The 17,850-nt window shown below is 38.6% G+C and overlaps 1 protein-coding gene across 5 annotated transcripts; it reads left to right on the forward strand.

Annotated features, from left to right (window-relative positions):
* The first annotated feature begins 157 nt into the window (after positions 1-157).
* On the forward strand, positions 158-16,491 carry RAB36 (RAB36, member RAS oncogene family). Of its 5 annotated transcripts, XM_088176250.1 has the most exons (13): positions 158-251; positions 850-996; positions 1,120-1,322; positions 3,558-3,654; positions 4,813-4,901; positions 7,385-7,450; positions 8,065-8,172; positions 9,805-9,869; positions 10,461-10,512; positions 11,898-11,979; positions 12,963-13,053; positions 13,936-14,055; positions 14,288-16,491. In XM_088176250.1, exons 4-13 carry the CDS (start codon positions 3,586-3,588, stop codon positions 14,350-14,352), a joined length of 807 nt encoding a protein of 268 aa, XP_088032376.1. In that variant the 5' UTR covers positions 158-251; positions 850-996; positions 1,120-1,322; positions 3,558-3,585; the 3' UTR covers positions 14,353-16,491. The 5 variants fall into 5 exon arrangements, with proteins under 5 accessions (XP_088032376.1, XP_088032378.1, XP_088032375.1 ...); XM_088176252.1 differs by lacking the exon at positions 1,120-1,322; XM_088176249.1 differs by lacking the exons at positions 158-251; positions 850-996; positions 1,120-1,322 and adding an exon at positions 1,352-2,857.
* The last annotated feature ends 1,359 nt before the right edge of the window (positions 16,492-17,850 follow it).

The raw sequence follows: 17,850 nt of genomic DNA on the forward strand, positions 1-17,850 counted from the left end.
TAGCGACTAACGCCGCCGAGCCCCGGGCCCGGCCCTGCGTCGCCAGCGTGAGCGCCGCGTTTAGCAGCGCCCGCGCGGAGGGAGTTACGTCAATGGCGTAGTTGGGAGCGGGGCGCGGGGCGCTGAGGCGCGGCCGCTGAGGGGAGCCGTGAGGGGACGGCGATGGCGCCGCGAGGTCCCGGAGTGGCGGCCGTTCTACCTCGGTTCTCTGCTGCAGTGTGTAGCCTCTCTCCTCGCTCCCTGCATTCAAAGTAATTTTACTCGAACAAAATCGAGAAAAATTCCGAGCGAACAAAATGGTGGGCGAGTTAAGGGCAGAAATACAGCAGGCGAGTGCCTTGGGGTACAAGGGCTGAAGGGAGCGCAGTAGTTTTGGACTAGGTTTTCTTTCCTGTTCTACTCCAGAATGTCACCCTGAACAGCCAGAATGTGTAGTAAGGGTTTTTCCATTATTACGTAGTTTCACATAACTGTTCAGAGGAAGGTACACGGGAAGAACGGGTGATTGCAATTTGTGGCACAATTTAAGGGTGTTCTGGATTGTCGGATGTTACCTGGCGTCAGGAAAAACTCTGAACAGCTGGTGCTATAAAAGGATAGGGCAGATAGTGAAGCCGTTGGGATATTTTTCATTATGTCTGAGTAACAATTGTAATAATCAAAGTTCTTACAAAGGATTTCACAAATCCAAAGTAATTCTGATCAGCTGGATTAAAATGCATCACAGGAATAGGTTCTGATTTGTTGATCTTCAAAAATCCGTAAAATAAAAATTGCTACTTTAAAAAGTATTTTCTGGAAAGGATTCATTTATCTGCAACATTTTAGAGCTGATTATTTACTTTACAGGTGATTTGCCGGAATTAGATTGGACTTCCACTAACTATGTACTTGAAGTTCACCTGATTTCCATAGGAAAAACATGAACTTTTCTCAGCGTAGAAAGAGCGAGACCAAATCAGACACTTGTCCCTCAGTGTTATCTCTGCTTTTGCTGTGAGTTGTTCTGTCTTGTCCTTCACTGTAGCTTGGAATACTGATTTTGTTAGTGGTTGTGATGTTAAATTATTTTATGTATGCCTTCTGAATGCCTTCCTCACATCCTTTGTCTGTCCACAGAAGCTGCTGGCACTACTGCTCTTGCAATGGTGAGATAAGGAGGATTGTGATGCCATGGAGACACTGTATTCCCAGCCCTCCGTGGTGACTGAATCCCCTTTCAGCTCTTTAGAAGAGAAAATATGGATCATTCTCAGTATTCTTAGCAGCTTTTTATTTCTTAAGTTCTTTTCCTGTAATGGTGTGTCTTATTTGTTGATAAGGTAAATTGGGATATGCTTATGTGTGTGTGAGATTTAGATTAAATACATTAAGTATAAGTGAAGATGGCCTCTCAATTTTGAAATATATCTGTGTGGTTGCCTTGGTCCCTCCTGTGCTTTGTGTTCACTGAGACTGCTGAACTGGGGTTTTGGTAGTTTAGTTTGTGGAAGAGCTCTAGTAGAGGAGCAGTGAGTCAGGCTTTGTACACATGGCAGGTGTTTACTGTGCTTAGGAGGTGCTGAACTACAACTAGAACATGCAGAAAGCAAGTTAGTATTTGGAACTCTTAGCAACTCGTGGAGTTTTTGTGTTCAGAACTCTGCTAATAGTTCTGACATTAAGACATTAATATTGCTGTGAAATCATTCAAGCTGGCCAGAAGGACAGGAGCACACTGTAACAAGGGTCTAGATCTCCCAAGCAGTGTAAGTAGAACTCTGCATATGGTAATAGATAAATACTGTAATCTCACCTTCTTTGGTGAATAACCCATCAGCTACAAATCTGTGTTCTTAGTGGACAAGTGGCTGTCTTGGTACAGTTGAGCTCATATTTGTGCCTGAAGTGGTTTAAAAGCAATTCCTCGTGGAAGAAAATAAAACATTAATTCTAAGTAGTGGACTAGCCATTTTCTTAAGCATTATTCTTTGTGTGTGCTTGTAAAACACATCTGTAGGGCTTTTTCTTCTGTAATTACTCACTGTTTAAAAAGACCAGGCTGCTTTGATGTGCCCTTTAACCTTTTTAGTCTGCTGCAGAAGTGGGAGAGGCTTGTCTCCTGGTTCAAAGCCGCTTACAGCTTTATCAAAATATAACTATTAGAATGACAGAGCTTTGTTTTCTCCTGAAAGTTGAAAATTTAAATCCCAATAAAATACAAAAAAAGCAAAATCTTTTAGCATCCTAAGTTGCACTCTGGCTTACTAAATACTGTCTAAATTAATGAGTTAATTAACAGTACTTAGGTAATGCAAAACAGCTGTGTAATTTCTTATTCCTTGTCTTTGGAGTTTTGTACATTAGAAAGCAAGATTATTAATGAGTAGAAAGACATTTATATAATTCAGAATGTCTCATTAGTGGCATGCGCATCCTGACTTTAAAGCTGAGATGAAATCAAGTTGAAATGCTGAAAAAATCCCTTGGGAGTTTCTTTAAAATTGCTGCTATGCTTAATATTAGCACTGTGACAGTTCCCCACTCCAATAGTTCCTTGTCTAATAGGTTCATCCAGCTCTTTGTATCATATACACAACGAGAAAATGGAGAAAATGGAACTGTTTCCTTCCCCAGGCTTAGGGACCATTTGGTTTATGAAGGAGCAGTTTCTGATCAAAGGGACCTGTATGTCCACTATAACGAGTTTGTTGTTTTAAATCTACGGCTCTGTGTATAGTTAAATTACTCCAACCCCGCCTTCCCGCTCTGTGGAAGAAGGGGAGGAAGGGAATTGTTGCAAACCTGTTGCTATGGCCACGTAGCAGGGGCTGAGCTGCCTGTGCGGCTGGAATCCTGCTGCATCAGCTGCTGCTCGGTGAGTCCTTCCTTACACTTTGCTACATGATGAAAATGCTCCCATTAGAAATGTTCTTTTGAACGCCAGTAAGAAATCGGTGCCCTATTAAGGGTCCCCTCCCCCAGCAACCCACGAGGTTTCCTTACATAACCAAATTGATATATCTCAGGTGAGACATCTGAACGCATTTGTGATCTTCATGTGAGCATTTTTCTTTTTCCATGTCAGACGAATTTCATTCTTTCTGAGCTGATCTTGGATGAAAGTTTGATGTTGTGCCAAGAAATGTGGCAGCTTCATCTTTCCTCCCTTCTTCTGACCACATGAAATCTGGGATCCCCTAACATTAATTAACCTGCTTAGTGCAGAGGCATTTGAAACAATGATGAGCAAGATTTTAAAATTAAACACTGCAGAATCCTTTGAGGGCTAAACTGCGAGCACTTGAGTTGAATTAAGTGAAAAATTCTCTGTCCTCCCAGGGAATTAGAGTTGGTGCCTTGCAATTTCAGGCGGCCACTGTTTGCTACTACAGCTATGCACACTGAGGTGTCCTTTTTAAACGAAAAACAGCTTTCCTTCCATGCAACCTGAGTTGAAGAACAGCCAGTTGTACCGAAAAAAAAAAATATGACAAGTCTCCAAGGTTAGTTTTTATCAAGTTCTCGCTGTATTGAGGTAATTCCTGAATACTGTGTTTCTTTTTACATATTTTCAGTCTTGTAAAACTTAACTGAACTTGGAGGATGAAGTCCAGCCTAATGCATTTTGTTCCCCCAGTGAGTAGAGAAAGAAGAATCTCCCAGTTTCCCAAGGTAAGCGTTTTTTATCCCTTTGGTCACAGTATGTAGCCCCTGCCACACTGATCTGTCTTTCCATTGTGCTAATATGGTATTTGAATTTAATTTAATGTACACTTGTTGTCTTCTGTTAAGATTACAAATTATTTAAGATTCTTTCAAAGTTTAGTGTAGCCTCATAGTCCCATTCAATATTGACCTCTTTAATAATAATGCTCATTCTTCTTTCTAACATTTACAAAAAGTGACTTTTTATACAAGTGTTATCTTACAATATTTATCTTGTTTTTTCAGCAAAACAGTCATAATTACATGCTGAAGGGGCTCCAACACTGAGGGCAAAGAGGAACCATAGCTGGTATTAAATTTGCAAAAAATCTAATTAGGAGGCTATGGTTAAAGATTTTGAGGCAATTTTAATTTTCTGTTTGTACAAGAACCTTAGTCATACAGTAGATCAAATGTAGTAGGCACTGTAGAAGCAAAGACAAAATACCTTTGATGTCCCCAAAGACTTTTGTATTTGAAGTATAGCGGAACAGTTAAGGACTGGGAAGGGCAAGGAATTAACACTTGGTTTTTTTAGTTGTTCAAAAGGTCCTTTTAAGGGAGTTCACTTTCTTTTCCATTCTTCATCTCAGCCACATATTTTGCTTTTAATTTTATGAAAAATACCACAGGTATTTTAAACAAATGCAAAATAAAATAAATTTTCCTCATTTTTAACTAATTCCCAGTTAAAGGTCTAGTAACAAAAACAGTCCTTCACACTTATAAAAGATTGAAAAACTTCACAGTAATAATGACGTGCTGGTGGTGTGCTCCCATCTGTGTTTGTCTTGTGTGTCTTAGATTGTTGGGATAATTGAAAGCACTTACTGTTGTACAGAATGATGAGCAAACAGATTTGGCCATGGGTGCTTAGGCAGTGCTGGACACTGACACTCAAAAAGGTGCTCAAAGGATGGTGTTGTCCCAAGGAGTTTTTACAGACACAGCTCTGGGGAAAGCTTGCTGCCTTCTGACCCAACCCAGCCCTTTTCTTATGCCAGGGTAACTCTGTTCTTGACAAACCCTGTGAACAATCATTTTGTCTGTTTTTTCCTTGCCTCTTTGACCTCCTGCCCAGTAGCCATCCCCCAGTTTGTGCCAGCAGCTGTTCTCTCTTTTCAGTGGTACACACCTGAGGCCTGTCTGCAGTTTAAAGAGCACTTCCATGCACAGGTCAGGACTGCTTGTCAGCACAGCACTGCAACAGCTGGGTAAGTGTGTACTAAGCCAGGTATGCAAGGAAGGAAGTGTTTTAAGCTCTTTATAGCCTCCTTTCTTCATTACCTTTCTCCCCATCATTCCTCATATTCCTCACTCCATTATGTTTTAAGGCAGCTAAGCCCCTGCATGGGGCAGTTCTCTGACCTGTTCTACAGAGCATGAAACAAGTGCCTCTTCTTCTGCTGGAATAAGTAACATTGAAAAAAATGGTGTAGTAGTTTAGAAATGACAAGGTTTTTAACACCCTTTAAGTAAACACTTAGTTCAAAAGGTCTAACACATCCAGTCTTGCTGTGCTCTCTGCAGGTGTTCTAAAGGAGCAGTTAATAAAGGCTTTGGAGGGATATAAAGGCAGCAGTTCTAAGTTTCTTGAAACGTCTAGAAATCTGGTTTAATCTTTTTGAAGTATACATGCTGAGAAGTTCTCTTAAATGGTTCCTTAAAACTGAAGGAAAATTCTGGTAAATACATAGAATTTAAAAATCAAAATAAGCTGATTTATGCACTACTAATGATTTTGAAGGTTTTTTTTTCCCCGTGCATTATCTCTCTTCCAGAACTGTTGCCATTACTGATTTAATCTCTGAAGCAAGGCAAGAAAGCTAAACTGTGTTGAAATCATCACTATTCAGTTAAAATAAATAGCTGTACATTTTAGTGATAAATGCTTCTGGTTTCAGTGTGAAGGATCCTCCATAAAGTGGAGCTCCTATGAATGCTGACAATTAGCTCACTATTCCTCCAGCTCTGGAGTTGCTGACATGAGACTTGTCATGATATCCATCTTTAAATGCAACTTTTTATTCATTTCACTAGGGAGTCTTGCTAAAAAAAACTTTTTAAGCCAAAATATGTCACCCTGAGAGACATCAGTGACTTTATTCCTTTTTAGAAACACAGTCACTACCTTAGTTTCATGTAAATTTTTTGCAAGTGTCTGGACAATTTTCCAAGTAAGCCATGCTTTATTGAATTGAGGTATTTTTCCTTCAATTTCCAAGATGTATTTGTTTGGTATTTTTGTTATTAGTATATTTTTTAATTTATATAGTAAACTAACTCTCTATATAATTTATTCTGGTAACAGAGTCTAACTAAAAGGCTGTAAATTTTGTCTTTGTGAATAGAATGAAACTGCATTTCTGTCACTGCTTTCCAGATATGATTATTATTTGGTCATTTAAGTCCTTTCTTGGTGGAATGGGGGTAGGAAGGGCAGCCAGAGTGTGTTGTGCAGTACTTGTAAAGCTTGACAGGAATAACCATTATCTTCCTTTTCCATTATCCCAGCTAATAAAATATTTCTTTGTCCTTTGGAAAGCTAAGTATATAAATTCAGTAGCTAATGGCTGTATTTAATACTCTCCTGATAGTCCATCTTCGTGTTAAATGGTCTGATCTAGGGAGTTCTTTCCCCAGTATGAATTAATGGAGCACACACCTCTAAGCCATCACTTACTCTTTGGCTTTTCCCTTAAGGTCATTGATTTTATTCAGTATAGTAATCAGGAGCACAGGGGTTTGTGGTCACCCACTTAATGTTGACTGGCACATAAGCTCTTTTTTTCTTTTTTGGAAATATTAGTCATGCAGTTTACCAGTCATTTTTTCAGCTATTTTGATAACTTGGAATCAGCATCACATGGAAGTTGATGTAACCAGAAATAGTATTCAATAGAAGATCACCTCCTTTGTTAAAAAGCCATTCCTTGATAGAAAAGAGCATTAAACCTCTTAAGCTGTTTTTGTAGCATGTGCACCAGAGATGTCAGTCCAAGTTTGGGTTAATAAATAAACTTACATTCACTTATCCACCTGGATCTCCTAAAAGAGACACAGTTTCAATTTTAAGAATGCAGGCTGAGTCACCTAAAGCCCATCTGCTGTATCCTGTGGGAGGACCTAGAGCAAAGAGGATTATTTTCATGAAGCCAGGTTCAGATTAATATTATTCCAGATAGTCAGAAAATGTATTGGCTCTAGCCCTGTGGGTTGTTTTTCCCAGAGGCACATTCTGCAGTGGGTTCTTTTATTATCAGCAATTCCTTATTTCTGCACTTGGGACTTCATTTGTGCTATTAAAGTCAATGAGAAACTTGGGATAAACTGGAATGCAAAGGACGAAGATATACTGTGGTCTTATGTATAAACTTATGTAAAAACATGCCAAATGCATATACTTGTAGTCAAAGCAATTTTAATAGAATAAAATTAGTTCCACTGAATTGAAATTAAGAAATAATAAACAGGGTAAGAAATGGACTACTTCTACTCCAGAAGGGTTTGGTTTTTTGGTGGCTTTCTTTCTTGCAATTTAAGACTCGGATTGTGCAGCACAGTGGCACATAGATAAACTAAGTCACGGGTACATGTGCTCCTCACTTGCAATTTAAACCTCTAAATCAGAATTTTTAGAAGGAGATTGTTGAAATTACTACTAAAACTGTGTAATATTTTCAAATATTTATAACAGGCTGAAAATATCCAAAGTGGTTGTGGTAGGAGACCTGTATGTTGGGAAGACCAGTCTTATCAACAGGTACAGTATGTCTCAGCTGATGGTTTGATTCTCCTGTTTCTCATTTCCATTGCTGGCTTCAGAGCAGTGCTTGATGGTTCTGGTTTGAACCTGAACCAGTACATTGTGGTTTGAATGAAGTCAAGAGTATGAGACAGTCTTGATAAATCAACACAGAAAGTTGTGCTCTAGCACTTCAATCAGTATATGTTACATTCTGAAGTATTTTTATCCAGTCAGATATGAAACTGTTTTCTTAAGGAATCCAGTCTAAAGGCTAAAAAATTGGAAAAAAATTCCAGTGTCTGAGTCTTTGTTTCATTTGGGTCATTATTTGTGACTCAAAATATATTTCCTTGTAACTAAAACTGGAAGATACTGTACCTCCCTTGAGAGCCCAAAGATGTTTTATTCTGAGTCTCATACTATCCTGAGAGCTTATTAGATATATGTGCTTTCTAGTTTGTTAAACAGTATCTCCTTTTCTTTTAGTTAGTGTCTTTATGTTTTTTTGTCTGTTTCTACATTATATAGCAAATCCACAGTTTTTTCTTTTCTTCATAATTTACCCTAGACAATGTTAGTTTTGCAATTATTTGTAGTTGTCTTATTGGTATTTCATCTTTTTTTTTTAATTGCAGATTTTGTAAAGATAATTTTGACCGAGACTACAAGGCGACCATTGGAGTAGATTTTGAGATTGAACGTTTTGAGATAATTGGAATGCCATATAACCTCCAGATGTGAGTTGAAAGAGCATGGTTAAGCATTGCATAGAGTACAGTCTCAGCAGAGCTTCAGTTGCTGCAGGCTGTAGTGGAATAAAGATTTTAAAAAATTAATGCAATTGCACAAAGAATAATGTGATCTGAAGAAAAGATTCTGTCTCTGGATTTGCAGTTTTAGTAGAAATTTTACTCTTGGATTTCTCATCTCTGAAAAATATTACAAGCTTGTCAATGAAAATTCATCTGGATGTCTTGCACTACTTCAGTGGATTTCTGTCTTTTTTACTCAATGTTCATAAAGGAGAAGTGGAAGCTTTTGCCACAGCTTTGTCCAGTGCTAATGTAACCCCAGTTTGTGATTTGAGTTTAGTAGGCACAATGAGCACTGAACTTAGCTTTACTGGGGGTTTTATTCCTGCAGTCATTGAAATTAATGCTAAGGTGTCCAGTGACTTCAACATCTCTTAATTAGCAACTAATTAATTATCCCTAAATCATAGGCTGGAGTGGTTTTATTAGAAGGTGAACCTAATAGCTTTGATTTTAAACTTTGTTTCTCAGACTAGTGGGAGTCCTGCCCTTCTTCCACCTGCCTTGGGTCTGTGGTGTCCCTTTGTGTTTCTGGTGGCCAGCAACATTGTTCAGGAGAGGGCTTTATGGAATCATCTGTAGTGTGACCTAAAACAGAAATAAGGTGCTTTGCAGAGGTATTTTAGTGCATGAATCTTAAAAACCTTTTTACTCCGGAACACTTTTTTTCTAGTGAGATCACTGATGTGAATAGATGGCTTGTGGTATTTATTGAAAAATACTTAAAAATCCATTTCCTACCGATTTCACTGCAATTGAGTTTGGGAAGTTCTGCCAGGTGCTATCCTTTTGGAACTTGAGTCCCTCTAAAAATCTAGACTAATGCATCAGCGCTTTGCAAACTGAAGCAATAAGGTCAGGTTGTATTATCTGCAAAGTCTTCAGAAGCTGGGTAGAACATTTCCATATGATAAGCACTAGTGCCCCCTCTTGCTGAGAGATTTCCATGCAAGATATATTTGAAAGTATCTGTGACTGGCAGTGCAAGGCTATAACAAAACCCAAACCTCTGCAGTGCTGGCAGTAGCTGAAGGCATTGCATATCGTGTTCATTAATTAGAAGGACATTCTTGATTTTATTTAATGGTGTCATTAGTACCTGGTAGACTGAGCTGCAGGTCTCTAATTTGTAGGGACAGATATCTTATCTAGCAGTTGCAAGATTCTGACATGAGTTAATACATGACTTAGCTAGCATTAGCAGAGAAAATTTACAAAACTAGATTGCCCTAGAAATACATGCAAGTTGCAGAGGTGAAAGAAAAAAATATCCTAAGGAAAGGATATTACCATACAGAATACAAATATTTGAATTGTCTCCAAAATTACTAGTATTTTTTATGAAAAGGTAAAAATGGTGTTCACATGTCTTCATTGACTAATAGAGCTTTACTGTATTTCTATCAGTAGTTAATGAGTAACATGTTCCAGATGGTGACACTTCTCTGGTATCACATTCTTCTCTGCCTTGTACCAGTCTGCTGCTTCATTAACATGTTTACTCAGCTTACCCTGGCTTTCATTAACCTGAAATTTCTTTTTTCCCCCGTTGCACAGATGGGACACAGCGGGTCAGGAGAAGTTCAAGTGCATTGCATCTGCTTACTACCGAGGAGCAGAGGGTGAGAACGATATTAATTTGGTCCTGCTTTTGTCAGGAGGTTGTATTTTGTACAGCAGTGTATATCCATAGATGCTCCTTGGGAAGGTACCTATAGACACAGTGTGCTGGAATGGACTGTCCATTCTTGCAGGGCAGAAGGGATGAAGACGTTCATGACTTGATGTGTTGTCACATCTGCAGGCTCTGTGTGTTCTGATGATGCAGTGATAGAAAGTGGCACTTGTGACTAGGGGGAAAAGAATTTGAGGTTGGGTGAGATTAATGCTGGAGTTGGATGTGGATATTTCTGGCTTTCCCTTTGGTAAGAGACAATCCTGTGGTAATTAGTGGTCCCACAATGAAAGGGTTGATAGCACTGTAGACTGCAGGCTACAGATATGATGTTGAAGACTAAGGACTTAGGTCTTATTGGGTGCTAGAAAAAGAAAAGGAATGAGCAAATGGATAATCTTCCATCTGCTATGTGTTAAATCTGTTCTTAAAACCTTATACATAAACATTCTCTCTGTCTAACAAGATGGGTTGGAGAGACTTCTGATACACTTTCTAATTTAATTACCTTTTTTATAATTCTTGTCTTTTATTGCAGTTATAATAACTGTGTTTGATCTGGCTGATATCCAAACTTTGGATCATACCAAGTAAGTTTCTGTGTTTTGGCTTATCTTTTAAAGGTTTTTACAGCAGGTTTAATTGCCTTCCATATGTAGGTGTTAAGAACTTGCTGGATCATGAGTATATTTTCTATTGAGCCAAGAAATTAAAAATGACAGTCACTAGTTTGGATTACTTAGGGAGGGATTTTTCTGGAGAAAATGCAGGGCATAAATTTGAACTGCTTACACTTGACTTCCTTTAAAGTCAGTGCAGAGAGAGAGGCACTGGAGTAAAGGCTTAGTCCTTCCAAAGCTAGATGTGCAAGAAGAGATGAAGTGTACCCCAAAAGCATCTTTTTTTTTTTTTTTTTTTTTTTTTTACTTTATTTGCTGTAAATAGAATAACAGGCTGGAATCTAATGTAAATGATAAAATTGATTAGATGCATCTCATGCATAATGTCTCATGAGCCTTTCATTTTTTAGGTGCACTGTTATCCCAACATTTTCTTTCTCTAGTTTCTGTGGTTCTGATGGGAGACAGGCTGTCAAAAATAAGAGAGAAAATTAAAAACTCCAAGTGTGTGTAGATACAGCTAAACTTACTGGTTCAGATGCTTGTAATGATTTGGTTACCACAGCACACTAATTGTTATGAGTAAACTCGTTCTGCTTTTAGTGCAGGCTGCAAAGCCCTTCAGAGCTATGATCCACACTGCTGTCACAGCTCAGAGCATATGTATTTCTAACGTGCTGTTGTGACTGTGATGCAGCTACAGACTCCTTACAACCTGCACTCTGCCTTATTTGAATGTGTACTATGGTGCTTAGCTCATTTACATAGGACTTTGTAAAATAATATATATATTAGTGTCTCTGCTTGGCTGAAAGTAATTGAAGCCTGTGAACCTGATTTCCCACACAGACACACACTCCCTTCCCTCCTTGACTTGTGTTGGATGACTCAAGAGAAACTTGATTGCCAGAGTAACAAGAATATAAAAGCCTGTGAGACAAGAATCATACAGCCTTCATAGGCAGCTGTTTTATAATGCTGAACAGATTATTTCACTCTTTATTCCCATTTGTATCTAACCTGCTATGTGGTTCATACCTTTTCAGTTGCTTCTTGCTTTCTTATTCCTTATCTTGCACCAAACTTTGCCTTCTCCCTTACACTGAGAAATATCCTCTCTAGGTGCTAAAATGATTGTTGAATTTGTACCCTGCCATGGGTATGATTTTTCCTTAGTGGGAGATATATTCAAAGGAGTTGGAATAGCTAGTGCTCCCTCTGGCTAGAAAAAAAGCCCTTGGATACTCTCATATAAGTTCTTCCACTCACTTTTCTTGTGACTGTATTATCTATCATCTTCTCCTGTACTGCTTGTTCCCTCTGACTGGTTCTGTCATTTCTTTTTTGTATTTCAGACAGTGGCTAGAGGATGCATTGAGGGAGAATGAGCCAGATTCCAGCTTCATCTTTCTGGTTGGAACAAAAAAAGATTTGGTGGTGAGTAAATTGAGTGCAGATAAGGAAATCAGATTTTTCCTAGTTCTTCAAGTGATTTCCCTTGCAAGTTGTGCACAATGTCATTGAGATAAAGACCTTTAGAAAAAACTTAAAAGGTAAATTGAACAGCACACTTGAAACCCATTTAAGAAGAGGCTTTCTAAAAAAATGAATAGTTAGTGAAATATTTCTTGCCTGACATTTTTCAAGCATGTATACACATACATAGTGATCTTGAAGGTTTTGTTGTTGTTCTGTAACTGTTCATAGGTTTTCTTCTTTATCTTCATTTAAAATAAGTATGAAATTTAGAGCATTATATTTTTATTTATTATGCCAGCAAGCCTGACATGCTGGATATGGATCCTAGAAATATGGAATTCTAAGCTAGATACTCACAACTGTGTATTAGAGTTCAGAGAGCTATTGGAAAAATTAGAGGGAAATTGGTTTTTAAGGGATAGTGTGTTCATTATTCAGGAACAGGGAAAGTTTCTTACTTAATTAAATATCACAAATTTTTCAAAAGAACAGGGTGAATACAGTCTCTCTGTACAATTCTCAGTCCTGTGTTTGTCTTTCTGTAGAAAAAAAATTCTAAAGCTTTGAAAACAAACTTGTTTCTTCTGTTACTAGTTGGTCCCACAACTCTTCTCTGAGAATGATGAGGTGACAAGGATTTAGAGACCATTAACTGAGCTGCTGGCTTGATAGCCCTTTACCAGGGAATGTGTTAAATACAAGAGTCACTTGTTAACTCTTGTTTTGTTTCAGTGCTGCGGGATCTGAGTGGAGACTTCCATTAAAACCAATATTAAATACTTGAACGTTCTTGCAGTCATGTCTGATTGCCCAAGTCTAGGCAAGGTCAGAAAGGCCACTGAGAAAACTGGAAGCATCAGAGTGTAGGTGCTATGGCAGTGCCTCTGTGCTGTTACCAGCCCAGACACTTCTGCTCAAGTTATCCCACATTGTTTGCCCAGTCAGATGCTGTGTGTGAAAGGACAGAGCTGGATGCCATCCGTTTTGCCAAGGAGATGAAGGCAGAATACTGGTCAGTCTCAGCCAAAACAGGTAAATTACTGCAAAGGATGTAAAAATAGCATAACCACGAGGGCTGATGTTGGAGTGGGAGGAATTTCTTATCTCCCCATTGCCAGGTTTTTTGTTGTTACATTTTGCTATTCGAAACTTCTGGCTTATTAATGGCTGGTTTTATTTGAGCATTTGTATGTGTGCTTTCACTGTCGTGTTTGCAGAAGTAATCGAGCTGCTTTGCAGTATCTGAGCATGTTTAATTCATGGATAGTTATATAAATACACATGTGCACTACTACTCAACGTTTGCAATGGAAAAAGATTACACCATAAAATGAATTCTCTCTGTTGCTGGCTAAAAATAAAGGTGCAGAACAGGGTACATGGGGATGCAAAGCCTGGGAAAGTGTGAAAACAGGAAAGCTTTCCCATGGACTACCTGAGAAATACAAGCTTTCTCATAGAAAAACAGAAAGGAAAGAATTTCAAACAAAGATGCACCTGCTATTGTTTACAGAATGTGTACCGTCAGAAACTGTATTGTTTACAGGAAGAACATCTTGCTAGAGGTGTTGCTTGCTCTGACCAATGAGCTGTGCTCTGTTCTCAGCATTCGAGTGTACATAAGGAAAGTAGTGTTACAATGAAGTGTCCCTTTCCTATCTTGAGAGAGGACCATGTTGCTGTGTTTTATTACTGCAGTTCTATAGCTAACTGTATACTAAAACAGGTACAGTATTCTAGAGTAAGAAAATTCGAAATTCTTTCTGCAGTGATCAGAATGGGAGACAGATTGTTGGAGAGGCCTGTTCTGTCCCAGTATTGAGCAGTCAGCTGTTCACAGATGTGCTTGTTATACTTATGGTCATGTGTTGATGTGCCTTTATAAAACCACGTCATTTCTCTCTTGTTTCCTAGGAGAAAATGTCAAAGAATTTTTTTCCCGAGTTGCTGCCTTGGCCTTTGAACAGTCCATGATAAAGGAGCTGGAGAACCCTCCTAGGCAGAGGGCCCAAATTGGGGCAGGAAATCTCATCAGTATGTGGAGTTCTGTTTTTTGTGTGCTTTTTCCTTGTTTACAGTCTGAAGGACTGGGGAGATTTTTCAAGCATTAGAGCCGGTTTCAAACACCTGCAAGCATATTTATATCATTGTCTGCCCAGGTTTTAGCCTGAAAGAATGACTGGGCCTGCATCCAGCTTTAGTTACCCTTAATATCAGATGGTATAATTTCTTTTAAGTTGATTTTATAACTTTTTTGTTTCCACAGAACTAGAGAAGAACATTATGGAAGTTCCAGAAGACAACGCTCAAGTCAGCCTGAGTTGCTGCTAACTGTCACACTGTGAGAAGTACCACACTTCTCTGCAACAATGCTCTCAAACCAGAAATGGAGAGCTTTAATTTTAGAAATGAGGGAGGAAAAACTTACCCAAACTTTCTTGCTGAGAGTTCCCTTGCTGCTGCAGGCTCCCCGAGCAGGGTGCTACAGTTGTTATGTAACCCTTCCTCTGTGTAGTTGAAACATTGCATCCTTGTCTTAATGCAAGAAGACATTGCCAGTGCCATGGCCTCACCTGTCAGCCAGAAGGGCTTGGTGTCAAAAATGATGTCATTTTAGTAATTTCGTTTTTTGATAGTTCTTTAGAAATCTTAGCTAGTGAAGTGGCATTCTTGTGGGAGCAGGAAACAAGTAGCAGTTCAGAATGAAGGGTGCTATCAATATGGTTTTGCTTTTAAAATCATAATGTAAAATAACTCTGATTTGCTTTTATGCATTACAAGTATTTTAAAACTACTTGAAAATAAATCTTTTAAAGTATCAGGACTGGAAGTACACAAATGCAAACTGCATAGTTTCCACTGTGGTTTCTCCATCCAGGGAAAATGTGTATTACTTTTCATTTTCCACTTGAGAATCAGAGCCCAGTATTCAATATTTCCAAACCTAAAAGAAGTCCAGGTAGGAACTTGGTTGTTTTAAAACAGCAGTCTAATATTTTGAAAATGTTGCCAGATAAGAATGCTATTCTTTTCCATTCTCTTAAATAAGAAAGACACAGGTGCATAATATGGAAAACATAGTATTTCCCTTGATTTTTCCAATAAGTCTCTGAACTCTAATATTCTGTATCTAGCTTAGAATTCCATGCTTCTAGGATTCATATCCAGAATATGAGGCTTGCTGGCATAAAAATAGTATATATATATAATGCTCTAAATTTCATACTTATTTTAAATGGAGAGAAGAAAACCTATGAACAGTTGCAAGGTACAATTTCTTGAGATATTTATTCAATCTTTGCAGAAACAACAGTGTCTTTAAAAATAATTATAACAGGACTCAGATCTCAAGTGCTAAAAAATCAAGACATTTGTTGATAAATGCATGAATCTGAAAATATTCTGAATTCTCTGCCATTTTTCCCACTTTGACAAGAAATGGGAAAAAGTGGAGAAAAGAGCTTGAACATGCTTTTTATTACTTTTGACGTAAGTTAGAGCAGCTTCCTAGAATATGATGAATAGAGATCTAGGAACTCTGTGTCTTTTTTTATGAGAAACTCTTGACTTTGGCAATTGTCCTGCCTGTTGGCAAGGACACAAATGTAGCATTTGGTAGAAAAAAATGAATCTGTGAGGGTACGAAAGGAGCTCTTTATCCAAACGTGTACTATTTCCACCTTGTGATGTTCTGTGACTTGTTCAGTTCCAGAGTCTGTTTCACAAGGGAGGTGAATTTACTCTGGGCTTGTAGCACGTGCTGTGCTGGGTGGGCAGCTTGGCCATGGCCCTTGTGTTTCCTGAGTGAGAGTGGAGATGATTCACTCTGCTGCAGCAAATCAGGTTAGCTGGGCTTCAGTGCTGCCATGAGAGACAGTACTTACACTGCAAAATGACTCAGGAACAAATAAAAGAAAAGATCCCTTTCTGTTTTTTTTTTTCCCACCAAGAAATACACCTCCTAAAGGTTTCTTCTGTTGCTGAGCTCAATTATTGTGCAAAGTCAGAGATGCAATCTCTTCAACAACACGATCACATTGCCTGGAAAATCAACTGGGACAGTTTTTCCCTAGGGATTCAGCACATTGCATGATGTCATTGCTGTTTTATATCATCTGGAGCTCCCAAAATTTCACATACAAATGTAATACTGTGTCAGTTATCAGCTATCATGGGACAATAGCCTGAGTATGATTATTAAATGATGGATGCTTTGAGACTGGGTGTTTTTTGGTTGGTGGTTTGTTGCGATTTTTGTTGTAATTTTTTGTTTGTGTGTTTATGTTTTAGTTTTTTGCTTGCTTGGTTGATTTTAAGGGTGTTTTTAGTACCACTGAAACCTCCCCTGCAAAGAACTACATATTAATAATTTATCATCTAAAATGAGTCTTGGATCATGTTGCAAATGATGAGTTGCTTAGGAAAGCACAAAGGAAACTATAGAAAATAAATACAAATCTGTAAGTTCTACCTGGCCAATGTTTTATCTCTGTAAATCCATTCTAACAGCAACTTAATTGACTTTGAAGGAGCCTTATTATTTTGGAAAAGTGTTGAAAAAACTTTATCAACTCCAACTATAGGCAGGCTAAACCCCAAATTCTGTACCAGTTGAAACCACCCCCAGTGATCATGGCAGCAGTCAAGTCGTAGTTTCAGCTTCCTTGTGGAATTTGCAGGTGAGAAATTGAAGAAAACTTTGGTGTCAGTCTGAAGCAAAGGGTTTTTTGTAACAATCCAGTTCCCAAAAGAAGTATTAAAGCTGTGCTGTTTCTTGTCTTTAAGTAAAAGCTGACGTGTTCATGGATTGTGGATGCATCTGTGCTGAGCAAACCCACTGGTAAAGGATGAAAAACTGTTTAAGAAACACCTGACAAAGTTAATTTCTTACTATAAAAGCCTGTTCTTTTAATTTTTAACAGTGTTATTTCACCTTTTCAGTTATTTGACATTAAGGTATGATTGTTTAAATTTACATAGGTCATGGGATTCAGAACTTTCTGAATCCTGTTGGTTCCCAGCTCAGGTTTACATTGTGGTGGAACTTGAGTCGTTTCTTCATGAATAAATCTGTCCCCCTCTGTGTGTTTTCAGCATCCCATCAATAGTTAGAGGTTTTAATATAACCCACTGGTGAGTGAATGCTCTGAACACTCTGTATCACATCTCTGAACATGCTAATGAAAATGAAATGTTTGGCAAGTTGTAGGAGAATCTGTATTTGGTGGTGGAGAGGGTTGATCACTTTCCTGTATTTTTGTCCTGGAAGTTGTTCTCTCAGTGCGAAATTGCCATCGTCTGAATTTTTTCCTCTGGGTTCATGGAATGATTTAGCCTGGATGGGACCTCCCAAGACCTACCAGCTTTGTCAAACTCTACCAAGAGTGCTGCTTTGTGTTAAGAAAAATACGATTTTTTTAGTTTTAGCCACATATTAATCAGAAACCATGTTTTATTTCTTAGTTTAAAAGCTCAGCTTATGTCCTACGGGTTTTTTTTGTTGGCTTTTTCTTTTTGGTTTAGTTTTTTTGTGGGTTTTTTTGTTTGTTTGGGTGTTTTTGTTTTGTTTTGTCCTCAGAAAAGCCGCAGTTTTTCCGCGTGGGATGATGCTGAAGACCATTTCTCGAGAGCTTTACCCAGAGCCGAGCGGCTCCTGCTCCCACAAGAGGGAGCCCGGCGGTCACTGCAGGATCGGAGCCGTGCCGCTCGGAAGCGCTTTGCCATCTGTGGCCGGCCAGCAGAGGGGATGTGCCGGCCCGGGTTTAACCCCCAGCGCAGGATTCTCAGTCTCAAATCACAGGTATGTGTCTGCAACCGTAGTCTTAAAGA

This window comes from Sturnus vulgaris, chromosome 19 (genome assembly GCF_052056855.1).
Source record: "Sturnus vulgaris isolate bStuVul1 chromosome 19, bStuVul1.hap1, whole genome shotgun sequence".
NCBI classification, from domain to species: domain Eukaryota; kingdom Metazoa; phylum Chordata; class Aves; order Passeriformes; family Sturnidae; genus Sturnus; species Sturnus vulgaris.